The sequence below is a fragment of the Sus scrofa genome, chromosome 4 (genome assembly GCF_054392235.1).
Source record: "Sus scrofa isolate SSC_HxYL_T2T_F1_AM1 chromosome 4, Sscrofa_HxYL_maternal_Yorkshire_Landrace_v2.0, whole genome shotgun sequence".
NCBI lineage: Eukaryota > Metazoa > Chordata > Mammalia > Artiodactyla > Suidae > Sus > Sus scrofa.
The window spans coordinates 18892941-18911047 of record NC_139386.1 but is presented as its reverse complement, the minus strand read 5'-3'; the positions used below and the strand labels follow the sequence as shown (position 1 = coordinate 18911047).

The window sequence follows — 18107 nt, the reverse complement described above, 5'->3', positions numbered from 1 at the left end:
ATGGTTTCTGGGGGCAAAGCTGGGTATCTGAGAAGGGGTCATGGAAAATGACTTCTGGTTGGCACATGCCCCAAAGCCTAGGGCAACACAGTATCACCATCGTGAAGACCTCATAACATGGTGGGTGGTGGATTGTGGGGTGGACTAACTTCCTCGGGTAAGTCCTAGGGAAAGAACTATATTTGAGAAAAAAACACTAGATGCGCAAAAAGAGATCTGTGAGGTCCCACTGTGACGTAGCAGGTTAGGGACCCAACATTGTCTCTGTCAGGATGCAGATTCGCCCCCTGGCCTCGCTCTGTGAGTTAAGGATCTGGTGTTGTCACAAGCTGCAGCAGATACCACTCAGATTCAGTGTTGTGACTGTGGCATAGGCCGGTAACTGTAGCTCCGATTCGACCCCTAGCCTGGGAACTTCCATATGCCACAGGTGTGGCCCTAAAAAGAAAAAAAAAAAAAAGAGAGAAAGAGAGATCTAGCCTGGTATTCAGGTATATATGGTCTTGGAGCTAAGTGGAGCTAAATTCAAACCCTAGCCCTGCTCTTTGCCTTCTGGGCAATCTGAAACTGAGTTGAATGTGTACAATTACTTCACAAGTGTTTCATTTTTCCATAATACTATTTTTTTTATGACCACACCCATGGCATATGGAAGTTCCCAGGTAGAGGTCCAATTGGAGCTGCAGCTGCAGGCCTACACCACAGCCACAGCAACATGGGATCCGAACTGAGTCTGTGATCTACACCACAGCTCACGGCAACGCCAGATTCCTGATCCATTGAGTGAGGCCAGGGATCGAACTTGTGTCCTCAGGGATGCTAGGTTTGCTAACTGCTGAGCCACGGCAGGAACTCCCCATATACTATCTTTTTAATAATCTGGTGAATGTTATTATATTTATAGTTGTACAACTATCATTACAACCTAATGTGAGAACATTTCCATCATATATTGTTGTAAACTGAAATATACTTTCTTCTTTAGTTGCTGGCCCAACACTGGAGACTTTCGTGGGAGCTAATATTAACACCATCCTTATCACAAACCTCCTCAGTGGAATGGACTACAACGTGAAAATATTTGCTTCCCAGGCCTCAGGTTTCAGCGATGCTCTGACAGGCGTGGTGAAAACACGTAAGACTAATGTCTGGTCACTTCAGGCCTCACATGTGGTTTTGCTGCGTTGTGTTCCCTGTAACTCAACCCCTGCTTCAACGTGGCTGTTGCTTTTCTTTTCCTTAGCGTTGCCCTTTCTGGATGGATGGTGTTTCATGGAAAGAAAGGTGTGCTCCTGACTCAGGGGCTGTAGGTGCTATAGTTCAGAGTCCTAGTTGGCAGGCGGAATGTCAGAACCTGGAGTTCAAATATACTTGATGGTGGTGGATGGGATTTCCTTCTGGAAAGTCTTTGCTGGTATTTTTCAAATTAGGTGAAAATTTCCAACCAGCCTATAGCCTGATGCTGCCAAAGCCAATCAAAGCGGAGCCAGGGGAAGTTTGCCTTTTTGCCAAACCTTGCCCATCCCCCCACCCCATCCATAAAAGATACTTGCACTGCTCCAGAGACTTCTTTCTTTATCTTTCAAGGGTTTACATGCTGTCTGCACCCCATCTGGGACTTCTCCTTGGCATACACCCCTCGCAGACACCTATGGCATAATACAGTGTTTTCCAAACTCCAGCACATATGTTCCATATTCCTGATATTTGTTATGCTTCCACACCATCTGTTTAATATATTTCTTTAAATTGACTTACCGTTTTCTTTTTTTTTTTTTCACTTAAATGCTTTCAAAACCCACGTAATTATTCTAAACAGAAAACCAATATTTTTAATACATGTTAAAGATAATACATAAAGGAGATCCTTGGTGGCTCAGCGAGTTAAGGACCCAGCATTGTCACTGCTGTGGCTCTGGTTACTGCTGTGGCGAGGGTTCAGTCCCTGGCCTGGGAACTTCCACATGCCATGAGTGTGGCCAAAAAAAGAGATAATACATAAATGACACAAATAAAAATGGTTTGGCTGTGTGATCATTGCAGGTATCTTGAGTGCTGTCAACAGTACCTGCCCCACACTTGAGAATGATAGTGATGGTTAATTGAAAGTATAAGCCTTAAATGTTCTATTTATTAGCTGAGGACTTGAGCAAATTACTTAACTTCTTGGAGCCCAAGTTTTCTCAACTCTAAAATGAAGACAGTAATAACCATTTACAGGGAAGATTAATGAAATAATATATGAAAGGTGTCTGCCATAGGGCAATTGCTCTATGAATAACCACTATTATTATTGTAATAATTGTGCCTTATGCATTTGGCCCATCTCTCACTCTCATTATTAATCAGGTAATTAATCCAGTGAAAGGATTTATGCAAGAATGGGGCATATATTAAACTAAATCCTAAGCCATCTATCTTCCCCTTTCATTAGAGGAAGCTTCCTGAATTCTCTTTTATGGACTGTCTTTTATGGAGATTTTAAGGGCTCGATATGGAATCAGTTTCACCTCAAAAGAAATCGTCTCCATCTTTAACAGATCTAGGAAGCTTTTAGCCTGTGGTTCTGATCTCCATCATACTTGGTTGTTGAAATGGTACTGTTTTAGGTACTACCTTAACCTCCAAGTCATTTCCCTGCATTGTGCCATTGTAGTAATCCCACATCCTTCCCTGGGTACCCCTCAGAGTCCCCTGTGCATTTCCCCACCCTTTATCTTCTCTCTCCTCTAGTTTACCTTCATTTTCCCTTTGCGATCACCTTTTCTTTCTGGGCTTCTTTTTCTGTCTCTGTGATTTCTTATTGGTCTCTCTTCTCCTTCCTATATCTCTTTCTATCCTCCTTTCTCTGTTCCCCTCTATCTTCTGTTTCACCCTCTCTTCTCTCCTTTAATAAATGTGGTGAGTATTTCAAATATATTTTTATTGATTTATTTATGTATGGCTGCACCTGTAGCATATGGATGTTCCCTGGCCAGGGTTTGAATCCGAGCAGACCTGTGCTGCAGCTGCAGCAATGCCAGATCCTTTAACTCACTGAGCCGGGCCGGGGATCAAACCCACACCTCTGTAGCAACATGAGCCCCTGCAGTCAGATTCTTAACTCACTGTGCCACAGCGAGAACGCCTCCAAATGTATTTTCAAATACTGAGAGTGTTGAATGTTTTATATTCTATGTCCAAGGTAAAAATTAGATTGATTTGTTATTTGTTTTCTCTCTTTCTCCCAAGCAAAATAAAACCCCATACAATGACAAATAATTTAAGGTGTTTTTAAAATTTAATGTGGTTATAGAAATCATTATTTATTTCCTTTTTTTGTGAGAGTTAGAAAGTTGTTGAATTGACCTTTTTGCAAAAAGGTCTTGTGGTTAGTCCAAATTATTTTTACTGTCTTGAAAAACCACTTTTAAACTTTTTTTTTTTTTTGCTTTTTAGGGCCATACCTGCAGCTTATGGAAGTTCCCAGGCTAGGGGTGGAATTGGAGCTGTAGCTGCCGGCCTATGCCATAGCTGCAGCAAGGCTAGATCTGAGCGGCATCTGGAACCTAAACCACAGGTCATGGCAGCACCGGATCCTTAACCTGCTGAGCGAGGCCAGGGATCGAACCTGCAACCTCCTGGTTCCTAGTCAGATTCATTTCCACTGGGCCAAAATGGGAATTCCCTAAGCTCTTTTTAAATTTGATGAAGTAGCTTAAAGAGAAGGAACAGTATGAAAAAAATGATGCTGATAAATTCAGAGGTCACTAGAGAAAGTAAATGTTAATTTTCTGCTTTTTCTACTTGGATCTAAGTGATAAGTTGAATGTTTAGTGCTCTATTGTATTGGGGAAATAATATTTTTACCGTTTCCCAAAATAAACTCCCTATGAGTCAACTTTGTATATACAGTCTTTGTTCTAAGATTAATAAGAATCTGTGTATTTCTTTTTTTTGTCTTTTGTCTTTTTAGGGCCACACCCATGTCATATGGAGGTTCCCATGCTAAGGGTCAAATGGGAGCTACAGCTGCTGGCCTACGCCACAGCCATAGCAATTCGGGATCTGAGCTGTGTCTGTGACCTACACCACAGCTCACAGCAACGCTGGATCCTTAACCCACTGAGCGAGGTCAGGGATCAAACCTGCAACCTCATGGTTCCTAGTCTGATTTGTTAACCACTGAGCCACAACGGGAACTCCTGTGTATTTCTTTTTATTATTTTAGATGTGTTAAAGCTTTCCTTTTTAAATTTTCAAAAATTTGTTAATTCTCATTCAGTCGTGTTTTGAAGGCCAGTCTATGTGGAATGCTCCCGTTTGAGTAAGACTTCTTCCATTTTGGCTGCTGTGCTCTTTCCTTTTATTTAAACCAGGACTGTCTTTCAGGGGTTGATAAGTACCTATTATATTTAACTTTTTTATTATAAAGGTATTATGTATTAATTGCAGAATATTTAAAAACACAAGTAAAAAGGAAAGATTTAAAATCAACGTAATTTCACCATCCATTGCGTTTGGTCTTTCTAGAATATCTATTTTTGTTTGTTTGTTTACAAATGCCAGACAGTGTTTGCAACTGTTTTTTTGTTTGTTTGTTTGTTTGTTTTTGTTGTTATTGCCTTTTTTAGGGCTGCACTGGTGGCACATGGAAGTTCCCAGGCTATGGATCGAATCGGAACCACAGCTGCTGGCCTGCGCCACAGCCACAGCAACTCAGGATCCAAGCCTCATCTGTGACCTACACCACAGCTCATGGCAACACCGGATCCTTAACTCACTGATCAAGGCCAGGGGTCAAATCTGCATCCTCAAGGATACTAGTCAACCTCAGTACCACTGAGCCACAATGGGAACGTCCTGCAACTGCTTTTTAAAACCATGCAATAGTTCTCTTTTGTGCACTAATTTATTGTGACTTGATGGATTTCTCACCAATGACTACGGAACTTTGAACGAGAATTTTACCATGTTAAAGTTAATTTCAGACTTGGGGACATTTGTAGCACTGTCTACAATATGACATAATTATGTTTCCATTTCATTATAGTGTTTTTGGGTGTGACCGACCTTCAGGCAGACCAGATCCAGATGACCAGCTTGTGTGCCCGGTGGCAGGTTCAACGTCATGCCACTGCCTACAGGATAGTTATAGAGTCTCTCCAGGGTAAGTGCAACCCATCACCTATGTTTTTGTCAAGGACTCATGTTCTTAGCTCTGTGTATCACTGTGGGCAGCACACAAGGGACGTTAGTCAAAAGCATTCTTCTTGAGGAAGCAGTTTTTTATGTTTCCGGATTGTGCGGGATATGGCATCAGAATGGCTGGATAAGACAATTGTTTAGCCTCTCCAAACCTCCATTTTCCCATCTGTAGGTAATGGGTATAACCATAGTGCTGATCTTGTGGCATTCTGTGAGGATTAGGCTGAGATAACCCAGGTAGAACATTTGTGACAGTGCTTTGCATATATGAAGCACCCAGGAGAAGTGAGCTGCTCTTAGTGGTAAGAGCTGAATAGCCAGGACTAATAACGTATGTTCTTATGATGCTCTTTTATGATGCTCTTCCTTCGGTCTTTACCCCATGGGGATGTAGGTTTAATGTTTTTTTCTCAGTGATTCTTTTTACTTTTGGGGGTAACGGGGGACCAGCAAACACTTATTCAGGAGATGGTGTGATGTCTCTATGCCATCTTGGGTAGGTTCTTCAGCATCACAGTTTTTAAAGTACATCTACAATTTGGGATTTGGTTTCAAAGTTACAACACTAAAAATGTCTGCTTATGTCCATTAAAAGTATCAAGAACAACACCAAAAGCCTGATTCCCCAAAAGTGAGTTTCCAGGGACTGTTAATCTCCTTTTCACAGTTGTAGCATGGATAATATTCAGAAGATGAGATCAACTAGTGAAAATTACTCTAATCAGATTTGCATTATCAGTAGAAAAATTGCATCTTGCTCTATGGGGGAGACAGAGGAGACACTGAAGGATCTCAGAGGAGCTGACAAGATTGTTAAAGTTTTTTCTTTCAGGACAAATAATTATGGTTTCCCTGTTTAAAAAAGCAGAAGGAGCTATTATTTCAAGTCTGGATAGGACTGAGTTTATTAGGCTACCTCCCTGGCATAATTACATTCAGAATACAGAACTCTTAATTTGATCCAATCCAGAAAGTGGAAAAGTATAGTTGAGTAGAGTGCTGAGAGCTTGGGAAATATGCTGAAAATCTGAGACCAGAAGCGGAGCATGACAAGAAGAGATTCCTGCCAACACCAACCAAGGCATTGTCTCTGTGATGTGCTAAGTCACTAAGTCTTTGATTCTCTACATGTGATCCTGTATAGATCCCTTTAGCCAGACATTGCCTAAGCAAATGGGCATGGCTTCAATCTGGAATAAACATTGAACAAAAGAAAATCAGGGCAAATCCCATGGACTTTGTGGTGGTATTTATATGATTTATGGGATGCTTAAGCAGAATTAGATGAAAGATGTGCAACTGTTTGAGAAACAGCTATAAAATCTTGAGTTATGTTTCATATATCTTTTTAAGACTAGCTAAGTCACACTTTAATATAGAAGGGTTGACATTTATCACATTTAGTGGTATTTGTTAAGCTTTAAAAGATAAAAGTAACTATAAAAATCACACTTCCAAACAATCTCAGAATATTTTTTATTCTGTCACTGAAGAAGCTGACAGGATGAGACATAGGGCCCTATAGATATTTATTGTCTTTTATGAAAAATTTTAATTACATAGATTGACATGATAGCAAAACTGGCTTTATCATGGGATTAATGAAATCCATACTTTTTTTTATTAAGTTCTACTTAATAAAATATATATATATGTATATTTTTGTCCTTTTGCCTTTTCTAGGGCCGCTTCCCTCGGCATATGGAGGTTCCCAGGTAGGGGGTCTAGTTGGAGCTGTAGCCACCGGCCTACGCTAGAGCCACAGCAATGCGGGATCTGAGCCGCATCTGCAACCTACACCACGGCTCATGGCAACGCCAGATCCTTAACCCACTGAGCAAGGCCAGGGATCAGACCCACAACCTCATGGTTCCTAGTCAGATTCATTAACTACTGCGCCACGATGGGGAACTCCTAAAAAATATTTTTAATCTTTTTTAAAATGTAAAGGCTTTTTACTTTAGCATATTTGCCAAATAGCCCTGGAATAGCTTATCCAAGGATGTGATCGATGTGCTTGTTATCATTGATCTTGTAGTTTGAAACCTCAATAAGCTCTTTCGGAAGCCAGGATCTTTACTAGCAAACAATAGGAGTCCACATTTCCCTCTTATCTTCCAGTTAAGTTATTTCCCTCCGTATTCTTTTCAGGCTGCCCAAGAACCCTTCTGCTGAGCCTTGACAGTCTCACTTCAACAGGAATGAACAAAACTGTGGTTCACTTTATTTTTCAGCATTTATAACTAAGAGATTTATGAACCCCGTGAGCTTACATCTCATTTGCTCAGGTGTCCAACTGAGTATTTGTAACCAACTTATTATTATTAGCCAATATTATTAAGCAACAGACTCTAACCGACGGCCTTAAATGGAGTGCTGGGGTGGGGGAGTGAGTGAGGGGATAGCAGAGGGGAACATGTTTAAATATTTGAACTTAACATAATTTAGGTCAGGGAATAGTCTTTCCACTTGGGAGTGAGAAGGAATTAGTTCGGTTTCTTTATCTCATGGAGAAATGCAATCATCCTCTTGATCACTGCCTTTGAAGACCTAGTGATCAAGCGCCTCTACTTTCTTGGCTGGATGAGCCCCAGGGCTCCCCCTGTTTTAACTCTGTAATATCGCCCATTGGCTACATATGCTGTCTCTGCAGAAAATTCAGTCCTTTCCCCTCCCACCCTCCAATCAGAGGAGAAACTAGAGAGAAATGGAACCCACTTCCCCCATGTACTGGAGAAAAGCCTTATACCTGGCTGGCTTCTTTCTGAATGGCTCTGCCAAATTCCCACTGTCTGCCAGGTAATTTTTTCAGTGTGTGTGTTTTAAATTCCCCATGGTCTGGTCATGTGCACTTTTTTTTTTTCTTTTTTCTTTAGGGCTCCACTTGCAGCATATGGAAGGTCTCAGGCTAGGGGTCGAATTGGAGCTACAGCTGCCGGCCTACACCGCAGCCACAGCAACATGGGATCCCAGCCACGTCTGAGACCTACACCACAGCTCATGGCAACACCGGATCCCCAGCCCACTAGAGAGGCCAGGGATTGAACCCACATCCTCATGGATACTAGTCAAGTTTGTTTCTCCTGAGCCACAATGGGATCTCCTGGTCATGGGCCCTTTTTATTCTGAGATGAAGTCAGTAGTTTTGCCTCTGCATTAACCACAACTGCTGGTTGACTTCTCTGGGCTTCAGTTTTTCAGAAATTTCTTCTTTCGAGTCTTTTTACTTGAGGTCATACCAACACATTTCCAAGGATTTTGTGACTAAAACAGCCAGGCTCCATCATCAGGTTTGTTTGCTTGATTTGTCAATGGCAGAAACATCAATCAATGGGACTTAAGCAAAAGGGTCAATTTACTGGCCAATATACTGAGAAGTTCACCAGTGTCTGGCTTCAGGCTCATCTACATCTAGGTGTGCAAGCAATGTCATCGAGACGAAGCCCTGCTCCCCCTCTGCTCTGCCCTCCTCTGCCTTTATTCTCAACCAGATTGTGAGTTGGCTCCAGTCAGATCCAGAATGACATCCTTCTTGCTTCCAGCTTAATAGTCTTAGTGGAAAGAAAACTCCTCTTTCTCAATAATTCCCACAAACATCCAGGAACTGAGTCATATTGGCCTGCTTTGAGGTCACATGCCCCTAAATCTCTCATTGAGTTCAAGGGCATGAAATAAACTGACAGGTGGGACCTGGTTAGCTCTCACCCCCGCATCTGGATGTGTGGGGGCGGGGCATTCTTATTCAGTCCTTTCCAAATTAAAAAAAAACCAACAATGACAAAAAAAAAAAAAAAACACCCAAGTGTGGGGAGGCATGGATTCAAAGAAAGAGAGATTAAATGCAAGACAGGCAAAAACAACAGCTGTCCTCTACCCACGTAAATATTATGACTGTTTTTTTTCATAGCCAAGAAGGAAAAAAAGAAAGATTACCAGAAGGATCAAGTCTTGGGAGAGGCTGAACTCAAAAATGCTTTTGAGTCAGTGATCCATTTTCCAAATTAAATTGTAGGCTCTTGGTTAATTGTAGGACAGAGACTTTGGGTTGGTTTTGAATGACACAGAGCTCCATGAGAGCCCCTGTTGGGTCCTCAGATGGTCAAGAGCCCTGTCTCTCGGTCCAGCTGTTTTTGAGTAGACGTGGCGCCTCGTGTTGGCTATAGAATAGTTACACACCACGGGGGCCACGGTACTGTGATCCCTCCCAAATCCCAGTAACTGGGTGCATGTCTTTTTAGGTGGATTTTTTTTTTCTTTTATTTCTCTTCTTTTCTTGTTTTCTTTTTAGGGCTGCACTTGTGGCATATGGAAGTTTCTGGACTAGGGGTCAAATTGGAGCTGCAGCTACAGGCCTCCATCACAGCCACAGCAACTCCAGCTCCAAGCCACATCTGCGACCTATGCCACAGCTTGCAGCCACCCTGGATCCTTCACCCATGAGCAAAGCCAAGGATGGACCCTGCATCCTCATGGATACGAGTTTGGTTCTTAACCCGCTGAGCCACAAAGGAAACTCCTTTAGTGGGATTTTTTTAAGTTTCAAAGGATGTTCATTTTGTCTTCTGTCTTTTGGTATTGAAATGTCAATTCATTGAAATGCTCTGCTATTCATTGACAAGGGAAGAGAACGGCAGCATAGTGGAGAGCCTACCTGAGGAGGAGCCAGATTAAAAAAAAAAAAAAAAGATCGTATGCAACAAAACTTATTCTCAAGATGAGATGAGAACTTTGGGAGGCAGTGGTATTATGTTTGGGGATCAGGGTATTTGGAAGACCTGGGGAGTGGAAGCATAGATCATAAAATTCCAGCTGAGCATCCTGGATCCTGGATGTGCTTTGCCTGTGGATCTTGGTAACTCCCCATAGGACATTTTGATGAGTCAAGTTGGTGGCATGATAATCTGTATGATAATAACCCGGAGAATGCATTTAACCTTGCTTCATAAGAGTGAATGCACAACGACAGATTTTTGTCCCCTGGTCCAAAACATAAATTTAACTCCTGGCTTTTGGCACAAAGGGTTGAGGAAATTAGTCATCGTCTGATCGGTTTAAATGTTTTTCTTTAAGGCAAAGCCATTAGGCCTGAATCACATATGCCAAAACCAACATGGATATACCTCCATTCATGTAACCCCTCTTTGTTAGCATTGGGATCAAACCGATACTGTTTCCCATAAATGTTACAGTGCCTGTTCCAGTTTTCCAATGATTTGTAGATTTTTCTGTTGTTTTTGTTGTAGCGGTGAAACCCATTTATATTCTGGTGCCAAAGGCTTGTAAAATGTATGAGTATTCACGAGAAATAGAGGAAATGACAGAAAAGCACACTACTAGAATTGATTCCTGGAGAGTCCCGGAAGCTTTTGTGGAGATAAAGATAATCTATGCAAAGAATTTAGGACAGGTTTGTCTTTCACGTGGTTCGCAGGAGATGGAGGAGGCTCCTAAGAGTGGTTGATGATCAGAGAGAAGCAGCTATGATGGGGTTTTGAGCCTGGGAATCCCAGCCTGAACTTCACATTGGCAAAGCAGAGGGCAGGGTTGACTCATATTTTCTTACTATTAAACTTCTTTCATGGCAATATATAATCTCACAAACACTCTAACAATTTTTTTATTTCATTGTTTTGTATAATATATGGTAAAGAAAATACTGTGGTAGACCTAAGTCATTCCAAGCAAATATATTACTAAAGATTATATTATAAAGTTCACTTTTGAAACTCTCAAGTTCCACAATTATAAAAATAAATTTCAAATTTCATTTAACAAATGACCTTAATTTAGTTATATTTTTAAAAAAATCAGGATTTGCCCATAGACAAAATTTTAAATGACATATCATTTTTGTTCTGACACGTGCCTTATAGTAAATATATTTTTGTTCACGTATGTATTTAAACTGTAGATGAAAATGTAACAGGTATTACACTTTTAAAATAGACAATAATCACTAGTTAACATATTCACTCGTTTTTTTCTTTTTATGGCCACACGCCCTGTGGCATATGGAAGTTCCTGTGCCATGGACTGAATCCAACCTTCAGCTGTGACCAGAGCCACAGCTGCAGCAATGCCAGATCCTTGAACCACTGCGGCACTGAGGATTATACTCAAACCTCCCCAACAACCCAGGCCACTGCAGTCAGATTCTTAACCCACTGCACCACAGCGGGAACTCCGACATTTTCACGTTTTATGCTTAAAAAAACAACTGGTATTTTTTAATATTTTCTACAGTGTATTTATATTAATAAACTATAAATAACATTTCACAGGAGTTCTTTTTAAGCACAAAATTACATGTGCAATGTTTAATCACTGTAGCTTTTAACCGTGATTTTTAAATTCTTAGAAATAAAGCTACATAAAACTTTGACTGGAAGGATGAAATTTATAAATCAGATGAAAATCAGTCTAGAGGGAAATTTGCATGGTGTGTTTTTTCTTTTTTCATGGTCGCAGCGATTTTGCTTTTTAACCAATTATTCATGTAGTTAAAAAAATGATAATAGGAGTTCCCATGGTGGCTCAGTGTTTAATGAACCTGACTAGTATCCATGAGGATTTGGGTTTGATCCCGGACCTCATTCAGCGGGTTAAGGATCCGGAGTTGCTATGGCCTGTGGTGTAGGTCGCAGATGCAGCTCAGATCTGGCGTTGCTGTGGCTGTGGTGTAGGCTGGTGGCTGCAGCTCTGATTCAACCCCTAGCCTGGGCACCTCCATATGCTGTGGGTGTTCCTCTAAAAAAAACAAAATAATGATAATAATAATGATAATTATAATAATAAGCACACTATGCCTATGAAGAAAACCCATTTGAAATTCCTCTGTAATGAAAGCCACCAAGTTAGGCTGCCCACGTTGAATGGAGTCATAAAGCACTTAGCCATGAGGACTGATCTCCCTAGCTATCATGCTTGTCAATTTCATATGCACTCAGCAGCTTTCAAAGTGTTTTGTTTTGAAACAAATCGTATATTTAACTCACATTATTTTCTGTTGTGTTAACGGAAATGAAAGCAACATCCTTTGAGATGGGGCTTTGAAGGTCTGAATTTACTTTTAAATTCTGCACCTTAGTGTATGGACAAACTTGTCTGGCCTCCAGTTTCTTGTCTTTCAGTTGGGGAAAACCATAAATATTATAGGGATCAAATGAATTCATATATATAAGATCCTTAGACTAGGGCCTGGCACGTGGTAAATGCTCACGAGATTATCGACCATTATTACTTTTGCTGTTATTTTGGTCATTAAATACCAGGCACAGAACCTGGTATGAGAGTAAGCGCTCAGAAAATGATTAGTATAATTAATCCAGCTTTGCCCAGACTCCAAGCCCTAGAGCAGGCACTAACTCTTTCAGGAAGGCAAAGCAATTTTTCCTGTGGGGATGGGCATGGAGAAAATAGCCAGCAGCTCGTCAGGCCTTCTAAGTTCTTTGTGTCTCTGCCACGGCAGAGACAGGACAGAGAAGGTGGGATATGGAAAAGATTGTGTGTGACATGTCTCCTTGGCACCACAAAAAGAACCTTGAAACCAGGAGTTGGAAGACTGAGTTTTATGGCATTTATGGTCCTAAGCCACTTAAGCACCATGTCCTATTTCCTTAATTATGATTTTAAAAGAATTTTTTTTAAAAAAAGATCTTTAAAGTGAATCCAAGGAATTTGGAAAGCCTCTTCTAAGCTCCCTCGGAGTCTCCTTTGCTATTGAAAGAAGGCGTGAATGTCAGTTAAAAGTCAAGACTGAGAGGTGGCACTCGGACCGTCTGGGGACACCCCGGCTGTCCCAGTGCTGCTTCAAGCACTTGCTTGCATTTGTGGGAGCTTTGCACACAACCTGGACACATGGACAAAGCTTCTGGGATTCTGGAAGCCCACCCCTTGGCCCACAGCCATGAAGACTGCTTAGAACCTTACAGCTTCTAACCCTCTGCTTATATCTTTAGACCACTGCCAAGAAGGATGTCCTTTTGTATGGTAATAAGCTGTATCTTTTTATGTCGATTTTTATTTGTTTGACTGTGTTCTGGAAAATCACATTAAATAAAAAGAAATGTTTTAAAGATAAGTATACTCACCTCCCTACCTGTCCAATAGATCAATTGAGATATGTACATCTAATTATAAACATTACCAATTCTCTGTTTGTTAGAGAAAGTTGACTGATAAGGTGAGACTTTTTAGTCTCTTTTATGCACATATAAGTGATTTTCAATTATTAAAAAATCAGTGCCTGTCATAACTTTTTTAAAAAAGATAACAACACCTCAAACAAGTTTAATTCATTCTGGAGAAATCTGAATAGGTCATCCCTATTAAGCATTTTAGAAGCAAATTATCTACTGATGGCTGTTTTTTTTAAAAATGTCATATATGTGTGTTTTGTTTTGTTTTGATTGCAGATACACAAAAGCAAGAATCCACTCTAGGTGGAGGGACAACCAGGCATTGCTTCTATGGACTTCAGCCTGATTCACAATATAAAATCAGTGTTTACACAAAGCTTCAGGAGATGGAGGGACCCAGTGTGAGCATAATGGAAAAAACAAGTAAGTCAATCGTATTCTTTCCTGATCCCTGTCTCCGTGAACGAACAATATTTTAGGCATCTTGTTTTGCTTGAAAAATCTTTTCCTATTTAGAATAGTATTAGCCTTTGCTATCTAGGAATATCTGTAAGTTGTGCTTGTCTCATCGAGTCCCAGAATTCATTGGATGTGGCCCACTGATGTCATCTTTATGGCTTTTTGCCATCCTCCCTATGTTGTTGCAAGGGACCAGAAGGCCTTATGACGGCAAAGTGCTTGAAACAATGGCCTATATTGTGATCTATTTCCATTAGGAACATTTGTGGTATGTGGAGTGTGAAATGAAGTGTAAGGACTGGGTCCCAACCGTAAAACAATGGCATATTCCTACAGCCATGAGGTGGGAAGGGAGCCAAGATGTTCCAACTGGCTGACCCTACACTTGCCTACTTAAGAGACTTTGGTGCTTTTTCCAAGCTGGCTGAAAAGCTGATGCACTGAAGGGAAAGGCAAAGGATAAAATGAAAACAAAGCACTTTTTACATCTTCTAAAGAGCAAGGATGCTGTCAACTTCTTGGTATGGATTTGAATCAAGGATTCCTGACCTAGAGGCCACAAACATTAAAATGACTTGAATTGTAGTGAATTCTGGGGGGCATTTGTGTGTCCCCGATCCAGTATCTTGAACTTAAACTTGAAAACCCTGAAGATTAATGTCTGAAAAGGTGGTGGGCGATGGCCTTTCCAGGTAGCCCCTCTACCATGTTCTGATGTTTAGAAAATTCTACTACCCATGTCTTTCAGTTGCCCTGCATCAATATATGACCTTCAGACAAAGAAGGTGAAGACATAGTTAACTGAATCATCTACTTTTTTTTTTTTAACACAAAGATTTTACTTCATAACACTCACATAGTCAATATTTTACATTACACATGTGCTTTTGAGGTGTAACTTACATTCCATAAAATTGATCCATTTTAAGTGTACAACTCAGTGTTTTTCTTTTTGTTTGTCTTTTGTCTTTTTAGGGCCATACCCACGGCATGTGGAGGTTCCCAGGCTAGGGGTCGAATCGGAGCTGTAGCTGCCAGCCTGCACCACAGCCACAGCAATGCAGGATCACGGCTCACAGCAACACCGGATGCTTAACCCACTGAGCAAGGCTCAGGGACTGAATCCTCAACCTCATGGTTCCTAGTCAGATTTGTTTCTGCTGCACCATGACAGGAACTCCTACAATTCAGTGATTTTTTTTTTTTTTCAGTACATTTAAAGTGTTGTGCAGTGATCACCGCAATCCCATGTTACAGCATTCGCATCAATCCAAAGAGATCTTTCATGCTCGTTCAACAGAGAGACCTCTTTCCCACAGTCTGCCCAGGCAGTCTACTTTCTTGTCTTCTACATTTGTCTTTTCTAGACATTCCATATCAATGGGAATATGTAAGATGTAGCTTTTTGCATCTGGCATATTTCACTTAGCATATTTTTGAGCTTTATCCATGTTGAAGAATATATCGGTAGTTAGTTTTTTATTGCTCATTAGAATTTGTTTTATGGATAGAGGATTATGTAATTTCAAAATTAGTACGAGCCTGGTAGTACATAAGATTTAGAGTCTGGAGTTCCCTGGCCTAACAGTTTAAGGATCTGGTGTTGACACTGCTGTGGCAGGAGATCAATCCCTGGCGTGGGGAAAGGAAAAAAAAAAAAGATTTCAAGTTTAACAGGTCTGATTGGGGTTCTGTTTAGTGCTGTGGGCTTGAGCAAGTCAGTATCTCTGAGCTACGTTTTGCTTATCAATAAAATTAAATACCTAAAAAGTTACACTAAATTGTCAATAAGGGCTTATCTGAGAAACTAGAAAATTAATAAAATTAAATACCTACTCTCTTACCTCCTTTGGTGGCAGTAAAGATCCAATGAAAAGAGCCTGCTGAGGAACTTTTCAGCCTGTCTCCTATGGAACAAGTACTTTTGTTATCACCGTGACCTTCTTCTGGAAAGTCACAAACCGATGGCCATGGTGTTAGTTCTTACAATCAATGGTGTTTTCTCTGGGTCTTTTTTTTGGGGGGGGGGAGTTTTAAAGTATTCTGGAAAATTCATGGAGTTCCCATTGTGGCTCAGTGGATTAAGAACCCAACCAGTAGCCAGGAGGATGTGGGTTCTATCCCTGGCTTTGCTCAGTAGGCTAAGAATCTGGCGTTGCCACAAGCTATGGTGTAGGTTGCAGATGTGGCTCAGATCTGGCATTGCTATGGCTATGGCATAGGCTGACAATTCCAGCTCCAATTGGACCCCTAGCTTGGGAACTTCCATATGCCATGGGTGTGGCCCTGAAAAGCAAAAAAAAATCAAAAGATCTGACGATACAGGGCACACATATCCTCATGGTGCTAGTCTACGGAAACCCAGTAACTGCTGTCTCTTTTAGATGTATATGTGCTCTCAAGTTTGTTATTCCTTAAATGTTTAGACTAAGTCCTGTCTCACATTCATTACTCTGCTGACCTCTAAAAATATTTGAGTTTGGGGCCCCTGGTCTGCTTTGACTTCCCCTAACCTTAACCTCACAAGTGTTAACTACCCATCAAGGGTGAGTTTGGAAAGCTCTGATGTAAATGTTTTCCTTCTGTTGGGGACATCTGTCATCCTAGAGTTTCTACACACTGGCTTTAGTTCAGCCTTCGGAAGCAATGCAGATCAAGACTGTTCCCTCTTCCATGTGACAGCTTCTCACATACTGGAAGACAGGGACCATCTGTATGCCACATAGAGAACATAAACACGTGTCACCCATGCATGGTGGTTCTTCTTATCCAAGAGATTCTTAGGCCAGATGTTCTGACCAAACATGTTGATCTGGCTGCCACAGCCGTTCACTCACTTGGTTCTTAATTTATTGACTGAACTGAGGATATGCCTCAGTTTTTTACATTAAAGAAAATGCAAAATCGGAGTTCCTGTTGTGGTTCAGCAGGTTAAGAACCAACTAGTATCCTTGAGGAAGCATGTTCAATCCCGGCTTTGCTCAGTGGGTTAAGGATCCAGCGTTGCCACAAGCTGCAGTGTAGATCACAATGTGGCTCAGATCCCGCATTGCCGTGGCTGTGGTGTAGGCCAGAAGCTGCAGTTCCAATTCGACCCCTAGCCTGGGAATGTCCATATGCTGCAGGTGGGGCCCTAAAAAGAAAAAAAGAAAAGATGAAAGAAAATGCATAATTATAAAGATGACCCACTATTTCCACAGACTTTAAGAAAAATAAATCTGGCTTTAGAAGCTTGTTCAGAGTGCTTTCAAAAAAAGTTTTGCAATCCTAGTTTTAATATTAAAATTTCTCAAAGTTTTTACTTTTGAAAAATTTTAGTTTCAAAAAAATTACTTGTAAAAGATAAAAGTGAAAATGTTAACTAGTGATTTTTGTCTATTTTAAAAGTGTTAACACCTGTTAAATTTCTGTCTGTAGTGTAAATACATACGTGAACAAAAATATATTTGCTATAAGGCACATGTTGGAACAAAAATGATATGTCATTTAAAATTTATAATAATGCAGCCATAGGTAGAAAGTGCATTGTCGTGTTCCCTCTTCCCTCATTTTTCCTTCCCAGAAATACTCATTTGTAGCAGCTTGGTCTCCTTCAAGAAATTATACCTGGTTTTCTTTTATATATATATATAATATAATGGAATTTATTTCACATGCTGATTAATCTCAAAATTTTTCCATATCAGTAATATACAGTTACCTCATTCCTTTAAATGTTGAATTACTTTACTCAAATAATGTTCTTTTATTGGCTCTTAGAATTGGAAGAGACCTTAAAATTCATCTCTTCCAATCTTCCTGCCAGTGAAAGACTTCCCTTTACCACATTCCCAGCAAACATTCTGTCTGAGCTCAAATCCTTCCAGCTATTTGGTGCCTACTGTCTCCCTCTGTGTGAATGGCTATGATTAGTTGAGGGTTTTCTCTCATATTAAACTGAGATAATAAAAAGACTTTTCTCAATTTTTCATACATCTTTAGCACCAAATAGAATGAAAAAAAAATATGTGAAAAAATAACATTCAGGTGTTTACCCAATGATGCCATCACTTCCTGGTGCCTTGCCACCCAAATTGGCGTGGAAGTCACTGCTCTAATGTAACTCTACCCATGACCCTTGACCCAACCACACCTCCACATATTACACAGACTTCTCAGCCCTTGTCATGTAGGGTGAACAGATCTGGACATCTGTAGCTTCTCACTGTCCTTCCATTTGGTTCTCAGAACTGAAAGTTTTCCAGACCCAGCCTGAACAGAATAGAGAGTGAATCAGATTCCTGAGGACCAGTCCTAGGGATGCAGGGTGAAAAGGGAGAAAGT

The 18107-nt window shown here is 40.6% G+C and overlaps 1 protein-coding gene across 4 annotated transcripts in view; it reads left to right on the top strand.

Moving 5' to 3' along the window:
* The window catches only part of COL14A1 (collagen type XIV alpha 1 chain), a 237272-nt gene that overhangs the window by 106609 nt on the left and 112556 nt on the right, over positions 1–18107 (top strand). For all 4 annotated transcript variants that reach the window (NM_001445065.1, XM_005662880.4, XM_021090550.2 and 1 more), the window contains 3 exon segments: positions 986–1135; positions 5033–5149; positions 13602–13748. In NM_001445065.1, coding sequence (NP_001431994.1) covers positions 986–1135; positions 5033–5149; positions 13602–13748 — 414 coding nt within the window.